Below are 15,545 nucleotides of genomic sequence, written 5' to 3' on the forward strand. Positions count from 1 at the left end.
GACGGGGTAAGTACAGCTCCAGCCTGTCCAAATTGATTGAAATGTGTATACAGGCTTTATACTAGCCTGTATACATGTATATTTATGTGTTTTTATATTTAACCTTTGTATATAAATGTTAAATATAATCGCACATAAATATACATGTATAAAGGCTAGTATAATGCCTGTACACACGTCAATTAATTTCGGCAAGTTTAACAGGCTCTAATTGGACTTACCTGCCGCCGATCACCGGGAAGCAGGCACGGAGACTGGACGGGTGTACAAGATGCTGCAGGGACTTATGACAACATTTCCCTCTGTCCCTGCAGTTTTAGGGATATTTAAGTATTTTCCTCATATAACGCCATTCTGAAATGGCGTTATATAAAGCAAATATTTGTCGAGTGATTTAACACTTTTTGCTTTACTGAATAGCAAAAAGCGTTAAAGCACTGTAGATCAATGGCTGATCCCTACAGTGCGGTACTCTGCCAGATGGGAATTAGTGGAGAAGATAATTTGCGTTATCTTCTCCATTATCCCATTGCTGAATAGGGGATTTACATAAAAAATACGGAAATGATAGTTTCCGTAGTTTTTACGTAAAAAAAATCAATGCTGAATAGACCCCTAAGTGAGCAAAGAGTGAGCATGTCACCTATTAATGCAAAAGTGCCTCCTCTTTTGAGATGCTATCATTAAAATATTGTGGTCATTCAATGGACATTCCACAGGATTACTATGTATCCCCGACATAGGTCCACTGAAGCAACTAAGAAACCGTATGTACATCCACATAGGTCCTTATGTAATAAGCTGCTGGACAAAGGCACAGGATGGTAAACATTGGAAAACTGAGCAAAATTGCTTTGGATGAATTGCACTCAAAAATAAACCAATATGAGATATCATTAGCTGACTTATGTTATAGAACATGCTAAAGAACATTTTGGGACTGATTCTGAGTAAGTCCAAATGCAGATATCTGCAGACGATGCGTGCACTGTAGAACAAACAGGCCCGTATTCAATTTGAGGCGAAAAAGTATCACCGATGACGTCATTTCGTCAGGCGGAAGCTTATCCACATATTCAATTCCAAATACCTTTCGCCGATGCAGAAAGTCAATGCAATGGACCCGGCGAAAAAGTTTTGCCTATGAATAGCATGCGGAAAAAAGTGCAGAATTGGGGTTTTGGGGTGAAAACGTCAGAAAACCACCCAGCACCCTTGGGACAGCCTCCCAAAGATATACTGAGTCAAATAAAGTTTAAAAAATACTGCAGAACACCCCAAAAAAGTACTTTCACTTTGAGGGTGAAAAAGACCAAGGTTGGGGGACACACTTAAAAACTAGCGAAATAGACTCCAGGGAGTCCCCAAGTATGCCCCAGGTGTTTTAAAGTTTGCAGGTGCTTGCGGCAGGTGGATTTTTCACGATTTTTTTAACTTTAGCAACTTTAAAATATGCTACCCCCCATTTTCAGGTACCTAAAATTTGCTGGGACTAGTTATTTTCACCAAAAAATACTTCTAAATGCTATTCTTCACCTCTTATGCAAATACGCAAAACAGCACCTATTGAGACCATTTAAATACCCCAAATACCTTCAGCAGGCCAATTCGGGAGTATCCATAGTGATTCCCCATCTCAGTGCATCTTTTGGGTGGTGTCAGGCAGATTACTCCATTTTGGAGAGGACATTCTGCCTATTCAAGTTTCGCCGGGTGCCGTTTTCACGTACTTTCAAATTGAATACAGGGAATCGCAGGGATGCGCACAAAAAATTTTTGCAACCAAGACACGCAATATAGGCGAAAAGTCCGCCAGGCGAAAAAGTATCGCGGGTGCAAATCAAATTGATTATTGAAAGAGAGGACGCTCTGATCTTTCCATTGATAGATCAAGATTTCCGTTAAATGAGTATTTCTGAGTGCCAACCATGCGATCGCACAGAACTGATCTGTCTCCTGGGGTGTCATGGGCCTATAGCCCGCTTCTGTGCTCATTTGCAGTGTGTGGACTGAGATTGCCTACCTCTTACTGATTGATCTTCTGCAGCCAGCATGAGGTGGCTGTAACTCCCAATACTAATGGCGATGGGGACAGGTAAACAGGGCCCAGCATTATGCATGAAGACAGACGGATATTTGTATTAGCAAAAAGTAGTGCGCAGGCTGCCACGGGCGTACGGAAAAGCACCTGCAGATGTGTCTGACTCTGAATGAGGTCCTATATATTTGGTACTGCCTACTAAAGAAAGCAGTTCTGTGACTGCTGTGTCTCCTAGCATTGCTAATCTGCTCTGAGACAAACATTTTTGCGGTCAGTCATAGGACTCTGTGGGAGTGGTATTATGTTTAAATAACAGCAACTGCAGAAACTGGAGATCACCCAAACCCTGACTCGCTGCGCAAACCTGTCAGGCAGGAGATTGCCAGTGTCTGGTGCTCCAAAGCGGTTATTTGATAACATCAATGTTGTAATATCTGTATTCCATAAAGTAATGCAGGACACAGGGAGTAAATTTATTGTAGTTACTGATAACTTTTAAATGCCATTAAAAGTTTGCCATAGGGTTTCTAATTGTAAATGTTAACTCCATGAATTAGAATGAAGATATAACTAAAGTGCAGTAATTCAGATTTTTGTTACACTACTTAAGGTGCACAATTTAGTGACATATAGTATAAATTGTTCTATTGTGTAAATGTTTATATAGTGAATGAATTCTGCCTCAAATATACTGTACATTGTTTCTTTTCCCTTGCTTTTGCAGCCAGATGCATTCAAGAAGCAGAAAGTTGTTATATATAAGCATTAAAGGATAAATTTACTACAGCAGTGTCACCAAAACCAGGAATGATCCAGTATAACCAAATAAGGATAATAAATGCTTCCCAGATGCTGCAAGTTCCTTACACACAGGCATTTGGCATAAACTGGACCTCATGAATTACACAACAGGCCACGCCTACTATTCAAATCTGATCTCGGCTGCGGCCACACCTCCACAAGGATAAGTCCCATTGCCATAGAAACGTCTCCCTGAGTGACTGGAAAGGTGACAGTTTCCAACGCCTCTTTCCCGGCGGCTGTTTTGGATAGGTCAGCCGGTCTAGCGACGGTGTCCAATCACAGCGCTTGACAGGCTCGCGACTGCAGCAGGCAAGGGGCGATAGAAGCTGCCAGAGTCGAGATGATTCGTTGGAAGTTTCCAGACAAATGCGGCACCGGCCAATGAGGAGAGGGCTCGGGAGAGTATAAGAACCAGAGCGCAGGTGAGACGCCGCGCAGTTGCCTCGGAAAGACGCGGAGCAGTGACTGGTCAGCCGTGAGTATCGCAGGAATGTCGTCCAGTCATCCAGCTGTGGGGATCGACCTGGGGACCACGTACTCCTGCGTGGGGGTCTTCCAGCACGGGAAGGTGGAGATCATCGCCAATGACCAGGGAAACCGCACCACCCCCAGCTATGTCGCCTTCACGGACACCGAGCGGCTGATCGGAGACGCCGCGAAGAACCAGGTGGCGATGAACCCGTCCAACACCATCTTTGACGCTAAGCGGCTGATCGGCCGCCGATACGACGATGCGACCGTGCAGAGCGACATGAAGCACTGGCCCTTCACAGTCATCAGCGAGGGTGGCAAGCCGAAACTGCAGGTGGAGTACAAGGGGGAGAAGAAGACATTCTCTCCAGAGGAGATCTCATCCATGGTACTGACGAAGATGAAGGAGATTGCAGAGGCTTACCTGGGCAAGAAGGTCCCCAGCGCTGTCATCACCGTCCCTGCTTACTTTAACGACTCACAGCGACAGGCCACCAAGGACGCGGGCACCATTGCTGGCATCAACGTACTGCGCATCATCAATGAGCCCACGGCCGCCGCCATTGCCTATGGGTTGGACAAGAAAGGCAGTGGTGAGCAGAATGTCCTTATCTTCGACCTGGGTGGTGGCACCTTTGATGTGTCTGTGCTGACCATCGATGATGGTATATTTGAGGTGAAGTCCACGGCTGGCGATACCCACCTGGGCGGCGAGGACTTTGACAACCGCATGGTCAACCACTTTGTGGAGGAGTTCAAGCGCAAGCACAAAAGGGACATCATCAGCAACAAGCGGGCAGTGCGTAGACTGAGGACTGCATGCGAGCGGGCTAAGCGCACCTTGTCCTCCAGCACCCAGGCCAGCATTGAAATCGACTCGCTCTACGAGGGCATCGACTTCTACACCTCAATCACTCGTGCCCGATTTGAGGAGCTGAATGCTGATCTCTTCCGCGGCACACTAGAGCCGGTGGAGAAGTCACTGCGAGATGCCAAGCTAGATAAGTCACAGATCCGAGAGATTGTTTTGGTTGGTGGCTCCACCCGCATCCCCAAGATCCAGAAGATGCTGCAGGACTTCTTCAGTGGCAAGGAGCTCAACAAGAGCATCAACCCAGACGAGGCGGTGGCGTACGGGGCAGCGGTGCAGGCGGCCATCCTAACTGGGGACAGGTCTGAAAATGTGCAGGACCTGCTGCTGCTGGATGTAACCCCGCTCTCCTTGGGCATCGAGACAGCCGGAGGGGTGATGACCTCACTCATCAAAAGGAACACCACCATCCCCACCAAGCAGACACAGACCTTCACCACCTACTCAGACAACCAATCCAGTGTGCTGGTGCAGGTGTACGAGGGCGAGAGGTCCATGACCAAGGACAACAATCTGCTGGGCAAGTTCGACTTGACCTCCATCCCCCCTGCACCCAGAGGGGTGCCCCAGATTGAGGTAATCCTAGTTGCTTACCTATTCTGACATATGGGGTGGGTGTCGTCTAAAGTTCTAACACTTTATTATTAAAAGAGTTGCAGTGGTTCCCAAACTTGGTCCTTAAAACATCCTACCTAACAGTCCAGGTATTAAAAATATCCAGGCTTGAGCGCAGGTGACTTAAATAGTATCCTATTTCATTTTGATAAAACAATCTATGCTCAGCCATTGATATCCTTAAAACTTAGACTGTTAAGGTGCCAAGGCCAGAGGCTGCATACACAGATGCTGTTTCCTGGCCTCGCAAGCCAGCCAGCCTGAGTAAAGGCCCTCATACATCAGCAATTGATTGCAGCAATCGTGTAATTTGCAATCGATTGTGTATAAAAATCTTTCCCATTTTCAATCGATTGCAAATTGCACGATTGCTGCAATCGCTGATGTATGGGGGCCTTAAGCTTGAGGCCTACTCAGCTGGCTGGCACCGTCCACCGCAGCGCTGGTAACGCAAATGCAGCGGGCTGTCATATACCACCTGCTGCATTTGCATGTTTGCAAGGACGGAATTGCAAAGCTGCTTGCGTGCAGCTTCGCAATTCTGTCCCAAGCTGAATCACCCCACAAGTTTGGTAACCTCTTAAGCTGCTTTTGATCTACAGGTCCCAGGTACTTGCGATGCATTCTGGAACTTGCAGTTCTACAGCAAGCTCTTATTTGAATTCTGTTAGAGATTTTTAACTTCGTGGTTTAGAAACTAGTTGTATAAAATGGTATTTGTTAAAGTGATATTTTGTCTTTTCTAGCAAATAAACTCAGTAAGGCATGAGAAGGGTGTGCACTGACTTGCAAGATATTTTGTAATTCAATTAGACGTTATTGACACTATAGGAAAGAGTTGCATCAGTACGCGTTGGTATATGCTGTTATGCTTGGTCTAAGACGCGTCCCCTTTTCGTCACTCTTGGGGGCGTGCCTGGCACTTACGGACACGCCGGGCAGCCCCCAAGCCCTGCAGACAGGGAGAATAGATGCCGGGCGCATGCGCCCGGCGTCTATTCTCCGGCGGTAACCGGGTCACCGCACATTTCTTCACCCGCGGAACACTGCGACCCGCGGGTGAAGACGGTTCCCGCAGGCTGTTAGGGCGCTTTTTGCCCTCCTTCTCCAGGGCAGGGCGCTTTTTGCCTTCCAGAAAGAGTGCAGGGCGCCGCGCCCCGCTAAAAAAACCTAGCGGGAACGCTACCTTTAGTTACTGGGTTACGTCACTGCAGCATGTTGTGCTTGGAACCAGCTCTAGGACGAGTATGTAGTAGTTGTTACTATAATGTGCATATATCCAATCTCCCGATTGTACACTGAATTAATTGGGGGACTAAAACCATTTTTGGGAGACCATTTTTTTCTCTGACACTGCAGGAATGTGCTTTAGCCCCAAGCACAGAAAGGGTTAAAGCAGAACTCGGGTGAAGTCTTTGCTATGGTTAGAGAGTGCCTCTGGCACTGCCAATGTAATATAACCTAACATGGAGCATGGTCGAGCTTACATGTTTATTTCACATTTATAACGCGTATGTGATTATTTGTTCAGTTAGTAAAGGGGCGATGTAAGATTTTGCAGTCGGGTGTGGTAGTTTGATAATACAGTTAGTAAAGGGGCAATGTAAGATTTCGCAGTTGGGTGTAGTATTTTGATAATACCTGGTATGGGATCTGTTATCCAAGTTACTTGGGAATAATTTGATGCCTAAAATGTACAAAAGAATATGAAAAACAGAATATTTTTCTAGCATTATTTATCCTTGTGCATTACAGTGAATTTAGGAGAAGGCACTTAAAGGGTCTATGGGTCTCATTCAGACCCGGCCGCAGGCGCCGATGCGCTCGCAACCGGGTCGATGGTTAGCCCTGCGCACGCACAGCGGCCGCACTGCGCATGTGCAAGCCCCGGAGCGAGAGAGAAACTCTCGTGCCGGAGCTCGCTACCAAAGGGGCGGCTGTTGATGTTAATCGACAGCTTGCCCCGTTTGGTAGGCAGGCCGGGGGGGGGGTAGCTGAAAAACGGCATGCGTTCCTTTCGGAACGCATGCCGTTTGTGGGCGGCCGCACTGACATCATCAAAGCAGGAAGCTCTCTGGGGCTTGCGGTTGACGAGACCCAACCTTAAGGTCTCGTCGCAAGCCCCGATGGTAGCTATGGTCTTGACCAGGAGGCCGCACTAAAAAAAAAGAGGCGCCCACCCTCATTCAGAGAGAGCGATCGCTTCTTGCGACCGCCTCTGAATGAGGGCCTATGTTCTGTGGTGAGAGATAAAGTGAATGGAGATAAAGTACCAACCAGGTCTGGCGCTAGGTGTCTTGGCACCTTGTGCCGTCCCGTGTTCCCCCCGCTCCTTCGCACACCGCGCCCTCCCCCTGTGCTTACATTTTGCACTACTACCGTCGGAGGAGGGCGGGGCTATCCTACTGCCGGACACCGGCACCCCCGTGCGATCGCACAGCCCCGAACATACCTTGGAGCCGGCCCTGGTACCAACCAATCAGATCCTAAATGCCATTTTTCAAACACAGCCTCTAAAGTGAAAGTTAGGAGCTGATTGGTTGGTACTTTATCTCTCTCCAAGGCTTAGTACATAGACTCCTTAGTTATTAGAAGTGATGAGCACGAGGTGCATGTGACACTGTTGGGGACACCGACATATCGCCACCATCAACATTGCTCGTTTTCTCTTGCGTCCCATAGAGGTGCCCAGGGAAGTGTGCGGTCGGGATGGCCATTGGTGGGCTGCTCATGGATGGTCACCATCAATGAGTCCCTAGGTAATTTAGTTGATGGAACAAAACCATCTATGGTAAACGATCAATGGTTGCACCCCTCAATGGCCACCGATGTTGGTGGCACGGCTGGCTGCAGGCCAATCAGCGGCGGGGCTTAGTGTGCCGATGGAGACGGGCTAAGCCAGTGACGTCGGGAGCCAGAAAAAACCAATGGTTCCCAGAACCGTTGGATCTCTGCCATCAATAGCACAACCATCGTTAGTTAACCATCGATGGTTCTTAACTATCGATGGTCATCTCTAATCTGCGGTGTTAGTTTACAGTCATTTCCAGTGATGGGCGCAGCAGCACATTGCGACCACATATCACAGAGATCTGAATTGCCACCTTAGAGACTTTCAGGATAAAAATGTTCCCATACTTGTTAGGTTTGATTTCTTTAGAATATAGGTTTTATTGTATAAACGTGCATAGAATTTAAATCAACTCCTTCAAGATTGGAGTTTATTTTTTCCCTTTTGGTAACATTTTGGAATAAATAGCATTGTAGTTTTTAGAGAATGTAAAGCAAGAAGAGTTTAATAACCACACAGAAATTAATGTCACATTTAATACATAATAGCCCAATAGATTCTGGTTATCACAGTATAATGACCTCCCTTTTGATTTGAACCACGAGTCACCATGCAGATTGTTGGTGCCCCCCACCTCTCAGTTACCATGATCCGAATCAGCATTCCATGCACTGTCTGATTACACAGGAGTCCGAGGGGCTGGGAGACCAGATAAACTCACTTGCTGATTCTCTGCGCTGATTAAACATAGGTTACAATTTATACTATGTGATTAATAACAGACTCTAACGTGACTACATATCGCCAATGTAGCCCTAGCTTTACAGCGCATGGGAAAATTCTATACATTCTATTTACTGATATACAGCACATCGCACATTGGGCCCATTTATCAAGGATCGGCCAGATGTATAATCCGGGACATGCAGGGACACAGGCTTCGAAAGGAGCCTGTCCCTGTGATATCTCCGGAGACCGGCCGGCCACTGCAGGGGGTGGTGTACATGCACAGTCTGGTGGACTGCACATCCACCATAGCCGGGGACGTTTCCGGCGTCTCCCTCCGCCTGCTAATAGTGCGCGGTGTAGCCCAAAGGCCACCTTCAATTGGCGTTAGCTGCCGCATATTGGTAAATTTGCCAGCATCGCTTCCCTCATAGACACCTATGGGGGATGCGGCTGCCAACGGCCATGGAGAGATCACAGCAGGTATCGGAGATACCTGCTGCAGTCCCTCCTTAATATATATGGGGGATACTTAGTATTTGAGGTAAACCGTTTTCGGGGATTTTACCTCAAATATACTTTGAAACTGCAGTGTAGCGATGAACATTGGTGAATAGATGCTGGGCGCATGCGCCCAGCATCTATTCACAGAGAATGGAATTCTTGGGAGCAGCTCGGCATGTACATAAGTGCCGGGAACCCCCTAAAGAGTGATGAAAAGTTGTGCGTCTTAAAGACATGCCCCCTTTTCCCATGGCCACACCTAATTTTCGGGCGCGCACTCCGGAGTGCCCTTTCTCTAAATCCAATGCCCTGCCTGGCGCTAGACCTAGAGTGAACACTTGGTAGCTACAGATCCTTGCATATCACATATGGTAGCACATTGCACATCCCTGCGCAGCCCATGGTAAATGCACACTGCACATCCCTGCGCGTCCCATGGTAAATGAACATTGCACATCCCTGCGCGTCCCATGGTAAATGCACATTGCACATCCCTGCGCGTCCCATGGTAAATGCACACTGCACATCCCTGCGCGTCCCATGGTAAATGCATATTGCACATCCCTGCGCGTCCCATGGTAAATACACATTGCTCACTCTGCGCGTTTCATGGTAAATGCACATTGCACATCCCTGCGCGTCCCATGGTAAATGCACATTGCACAATCCTGCGCGTCCCATGGTAAATGCACATTCCTGCGCGTCCCATGGTAAATGCACATTGCACATCCCTGCACAGCCCATGGTAAATGCACATTGCACATCCCTGCGCGTCCCATGGTAAATACACATTGCTCACTCTGCGCGTTTCATGGTAAATGCACATTGCACATCCCTGCGCGTCCCATGGTAAATGCTCATTGCACAATCCTGCGCGTCCCATGGTAAATGCACATTCCTGCGCGTCCCATGGTAAATGCACATTGCACATCCCTGCGCAGCCCATGGTAAATGCACATTGCACATCCCTGCGCAGCCCATGGTAAATGCACATTGCACATCCCTGCGCGTCCCATGGTAAATGCACATTGCACATCCCTGCGCGTCCCATGGTAAATGCACATTCCTGCGCGTCCCATGGTAAATGCACATTGCACATCCCTGCGCAGCCCATGGTAAATGCACATTGCACATCCCTGCGCGTCCCATGGTAAATGCACATTGCACAATCCTGCGCGTCCCATGGTAAATGCACATTCCTGCGCGTCCCATGGTAAATGCACATTGCACATCCCTGCGCAGCCCATGGTAAATGCACATTGCACATCCCTGCGCGTCCCATGGTAAATACACATTGCTCACTCTGCGCGTTTCATGGTAAATGCACATCCCATGGTAAATGCACATTGCACATTCCTGCAAGTCCTATGGTAAATGCACATTGCACATCCCTACGCGTCCCATGGTAAATGCACATTGCACATCCCTGCGCGTCCCATGGTAAATGCACATTGCACATCCCTACGCGTCCCATGGTAAATGCACATTGCACATCCCAGCGCGTCCCATGGTAAATGCACATTGATAGGAAGATAAGTACACACTTGTCTTCGGAGAAATTGGCTTATTTTAGATATAAACTTGGTTTCATATTATGGGAAATATTTGTTAAAACAGTTCTGCAGGAAATCCCCCCCCCCCCAAATTGCACTTTTTGGGGTTACCCAAAAATTTAATAATCCTCAGGATGTATGTAGTGGGTACTGCAACAGATACCCCCTCCTGATCGCATTAGCAGCCCCCATAGCTTTCTAAGGGGGCTTCTATTTATTGGGTCATTCCATGTCAAGTGGACCAATTATGAAGATCGCCCCCACCTATTTTTAATAATATGCAATAGTAGCAAAACTATCGGCCTCAAAGTGGTGGTGGGTGTTTTGCTACTATTGCATAGTGTGAAGTAACATTTTCCCATAGTTAGTCTGACATATATGCCGTCCTTCATGTAAAATGTTATGATTATTGAAGATGGTCAGGTGGTGACCCCTGGCCCACCTGACATGGAATGACCCTATTTTGAGACTTACCAAGCTCTGGAATGTGAAGAACACCTGAGTTTGGCCTCGGTAGCTAATGCCAGATGGTGTTCGCTATTATAGCCTATAGGCTACACACCGTAACATTATCCGGGTCAGAGATCCGGCATCCTAGAATAAATTCCATTCTCTTTATGTTCTTAATGTCCTTCCTACAATCACAGCTAGGGAAGCCATGGAAACCTGGGATTTAGCCTCAAAAAGTCCAGGATTTTAATCCCTGGATTTCGGGATTAGTTTTTCTGCATTGGGCTTGTAGGTCATATAGATGCGGCCCGGGCAGTGACCTATAAACGGCAGTGCGGCGGAGTGGCGTCATAGGTCACGCAACCATACGCCGTGTCGCCCACACAGTGCTCACTCTAGGTTCGGTGCTGGCACTTCATCGCCCGCACCTAAAAAGGGGGCATGGCCACGAGAAAAGGGGGCATGTCTTTAAGATGCGCCCTCTTTTCATCACTCTTGGGGGAATGCCGACACTTAGAGACATGCCGGGTTGCCCCCAAGCTCTCCTCTCTATGTGAGGAGAACTGTGAACAGTTGCCTTACGCATGTGCTTGGCTTCTATTCACCGGCGGTGATTGCTGCACTGCAATGGGGGGGGGGGTGTTTCTCCTGTTGGGGCCAAAGTGTCTGTTATCAATTAAAAAATAAACGCTTCCTAGGATTCCAAAAATGGGGCGGGATTGGCTTCTAGTCAAAGTTTTACGTGAAATGACGCTTTTTAATTTTAATTAAATAAAAAAAATTTTTATACAACACTATTTTTTCATTTCTTTTTACTTTTTAGGTGACCTTCGATATAGATGCCAACGGAATACTCAATGTGACCGCAGTGGATAAGAGCACAGGCAAAGAAAGCAAAATCACAATCACCAATGACAAAGGTCGGTTGAGTAAAGAGGACATTGATCGAATGGTGAATGATGCTGAAAAGTACAAGTCGGAGGATGAAGAAAACCGAGAGCGGGTGGCAGCCAAGAATGGCCTAGAATCTTATGCCTACCACATGAAGCAGACGGCTGAAGACGACAAGCTGAAAGGGAAGCTGAGTGATCAGGATAAAGAGAAGATATTGACCAAGTGTAGCGAGGTCATTCAATGGCTGGACAGGAACCAGATGGCCGAGAAAGATGAGTTTGAGCACAAGCAGAAAGATCTGGAGAAGGTCTGCAGCCCAATTATTGCCAAGCTGTACCAGGGCGGCGCCTCCAGCGCTGGGGCTGCTGGGGGAGAGAAAGGAGGACCTACCATCGAAGAAGTTGACTAGATTTTCTAGCGGTAGATGTACTGCTCCCTGTCATACTACAGCAGTGGTTAAAAGGCAATAGTATGCTAATACATGTATATGTATACATTTTGCATCATATTAATGTCCCCTTTGACCCCCAAAGGCTTTCAGTCCCCAACATATCCCTCTTAGCAGTTTAAAAGTTGAACTAAGAGCACTTATGTTTTGTTGCTGGATCGGTGGTAGTAGCCAAGTCTGTCTGCAGCTTTGATGCTTTCGCCTAAGGTGAGGGAAGTTTATGGGATTGATTTCATTGAAGGTTCCTATAAAGGGTTTGTCATGTGGTAAAACTTTACCTGCTTATCCTTTTATTAAGTGCACTTGTTAACGTACAACAAAGCCTATGCATGGTAAGAATCATAGGTTATCAAAATTTTGTGATGGTGACATCTTCAGTATAGTGTTTATTAGAAGACTGCGTTTGTTGTATAGTAGATCGGTCATCTGTCTTCTCCTGTACTCTGTTATGTTTTGAGGATTTAATGTATTGTTATACACAAGTATAATGTACGGAATTTCATTGGTCCTTCTGCTCACACCCACCTACACACACTGAATTCAAGGAAATAAAGCTGGTGGGGAAGGTCGGATTGGCTCCAGATGGTAATGCGGCTTTGTGTTCTGGAACAGCATAGGTACTGACCTAGTAGGTTATGGGCGAGTTAGAGCTTGTTCATACGATTCACTTAGTTGCATAATAGCATTATTTTAGCAGCACAGAATACTCAAATTATATATTAATACTTCAAGAAATAATTTATGACTGGAATGAGAGCAACTGATCCTACGCGACTCTAAACTGAGATTAGGCATTTGCAGGTCTATACAGTGTAATGTGCCTGCTTCCTGCACACGTTAAAGACCATTTTGTGGGTTGAGTCAATGGACTTCGTCTATTGATTCACTAAAACTTAACATTGTACATTTTGCGTCAGTGATGTCACTATTTCTCATTGATTGCTTTATTTATCTTGAATATTGGTTCAACTAACAAAATGGTCCAATCTCAGGATACCAATAAGCAAGCACACAGAGCATGCATCAGTTTGGTTGCATCATTGTCTCATCCATGTTATTGCAAACTTAAAGCAAGTCCAGGAACGGAAATTCTGAAAACATGGCTTGTTAGGATTACTTAAGGAGAAGGCATAATCTATGCTGTTCTGTCATTGTTTTGCTGTATCCATGGAATGTGATATAGGGGCTTACACAGGAATTCCACATAAAATGTCATTTTGGGTACAGATCATAGCTCTGTTTATATGGAGTAATAGTACGCTGCGTTCTCTGATCCAGTGGGCCCTTAGAAGTCTACAGTTGACCTATGCGACTCTCATCTACACATAGGTCCAAGTGTAATAGCTTCCGCTTTTCAGAAGATAATATTTGTTGTTGCTCCCATTTGCCTGGAAAATAAATCCTCTAGGTCTGCACCCTGGTTCCATTAATAGCATAGAGTAGAGCAGAACTGGTGTTCTCCAGCCTTTGTGAGATGTCCGATCAGAAGAACCCTACACCTCATGTTATCCCATATTTACTTAGTTCAGGGACAAGAAAATCTTCCTTGTATAGTAGATAACTCTCCCATTACACATTAGGAGAAGTACGTTTTACTCCTGTACGATTGATTCCTCTTTCAAAGTCTGGATTTGACAATAGAAATAAGCCCTCATCCTTGTTAATGCAGTATTGGTCACCAATTTCTGCTATTACCTTATAGAAAATTGGAGTTCCCCAACTATACCCTGCTATATAGGATCCCCAGTGTAGCAATCCCATTGTCCAGGTTGGAATGGTTTACAAACTCCTATTTTTTGGAAAGCCTTAAACTTGTAACTTTCCTAACAGTGATGACTGCTTCTGCCTTCTCGCTGGGAGAATGTTCGGTATCTAGGCCCCTGCTAGCTGCTTGCTAAGCTGGTCTGTTATTGCCATTTTATACATTATTCTTTCCATGTTCAACTTTCAAGCCTTCATTCAATAAAGTATTTTCTTTAACATGTTGATGTGTGTTCCTAAGAACAATGTATGTATTATAAATATGTCTGTTTTTCCGCTTGGGGCAAAGTTTGAATACAGAAAAGGTAATGACTGCGAAATATATGAGTTCAAAGGAACAGCAGATATCAATCACCATCAATACAATTATTTAAAATGCATCAGAACTATCGGTAGAAAGTTAAGCTGCATACACATGTAAAGATTTTCTGTCCAACCATCCAACTAGTTGATTGGTTGGAATGAAAATCTGGTAATGTATGAAAGCAAATGACAATCAGCAATTTGCTCCCAAATGCTGGAAAATGGACAAAAACTGTTATTTGAACAAATTGTTTAGATCAAACATTTAATAAACTTGTCTGACGACCATTTTCACCTGTTTTCTGGCATTTAGGAGCAAATTGCTGACAATCAGTTACTCCCATACGTTACCAGATTCTCTTTCCAACCAATCAACTTTACGTGTGTACCCAGCCTAAACTTTGTGCCTATCCAGAAAGTCACCTTTCTAACCTTAGCCCAAGTATGCAAGAAATAACTGGGGGACCAGAGGCTGATCTGTAAGACCACTGTCTGTAGAGAGATCATGTTTATTTCACCCTTGGAATGACGGAACACAAAAAGGTGGTCACAATGCACAGGAGTGGGCTTTATCAAAACACCTGTGATACGTGATATTACTCCAGTTGCAATTCCCAAGTGATGCTCTGCTGTAAGCAGGCACACTGCACTTGCTGCATAGCAATGGTAACCATAATGCCAAGCATCTATATTCCCTACCACATGGACACTCACACATTGCTTTCATCAAAGGCCAGTATGTATCTAGAGTGGGAGGAAACTGGAGCACTTGTAACAGACAAATACAGGGAGAACTTACAAACCGCACACAGACCCTGGTAGGAACTGAACCGATGACACCAGTAATATGAGGCAGCAATGCTAACCACTGTGCTACCAGTCAAGTGGATATTGTATTGACTGGTAATCTGTATAAACAGCTTGCTATACATACTTGCCAACATGTGGGCTGTGTCGGCAGGGGGCAGCCAGGTAGGCGGTGCAGAGGGTGTGGTGCCACAAATGCGTCATTGTGGCCCAGCCAGCTGCTATACAAAGTTGTGATTCTTGCCACTGTGAAGTAAGGATGGGACCACAATGACGCGATTCAGTGCAGTTCGAGCCATCAAGCCGCCCAGACTGCCAGCTTCACTGGAGGGGTTTGCAGGTGACTTCCTCTTCCTGGAGTCCGGGAGAGCCACCCAAAATGTATGAGTCTTTCAGACGTTCCCGGGAGTGTAGGTAAGTATGCTGCTATTCAGTAACATTGCACATTCTAATTACTATAGAAGTCATCGTAGTTAACCCAACTTTACATATTAATCTATACAATT

At 46.0% G+C, this 15,545-nt stretch overlaps 1 protein-coding gene across 1 annotated transcript; it reads left to right on the plus strand.

The window, feature by feature from the left end:
- The first annotated feature begins 3,219 nt into the window (after nucleotides 1–3,219).
- Nucleotides 3,220–14,148, plus strand: HSPA2 (heat shock protein family A (Hsp70) member 2). Its single transcript, XM_088471243.1, has 2 exons — nucleotides 3,220–4,763; nucleotides 11,650–14,148. Exons 1-2 carry the CDS (start codon nucleotides 3,336–3,338, stop codon nucleotides 12,127–12,129), a joined length of 1,908 nt encoding a protein of 635 aa, XP_088327369.1. The 5' UTR covers nucleotides 3,220–3,335; the 3' UTR covers nucleotides 12,130–14,148.
- The last annotated feature ends 1,397 nt before the right edge of the window (nucleotides 14,149–15,545 follow it).

The sequence above is a fragment of the Taudactylus pleione genome, unplaced genomic scaffold, assembly GCF_031769625.1.
Source record: "Taudactylus pleione unplaced genomic scaffold, aTauple2 ptg000113l, whole genome shotgun sequence".
NCBI classification, from domain to species: Eukaryota; Metazoa; Chordata; class Amphibia; order Anura; family Myobatrachidae; genus Taudactylus; species Taudactylus pleione.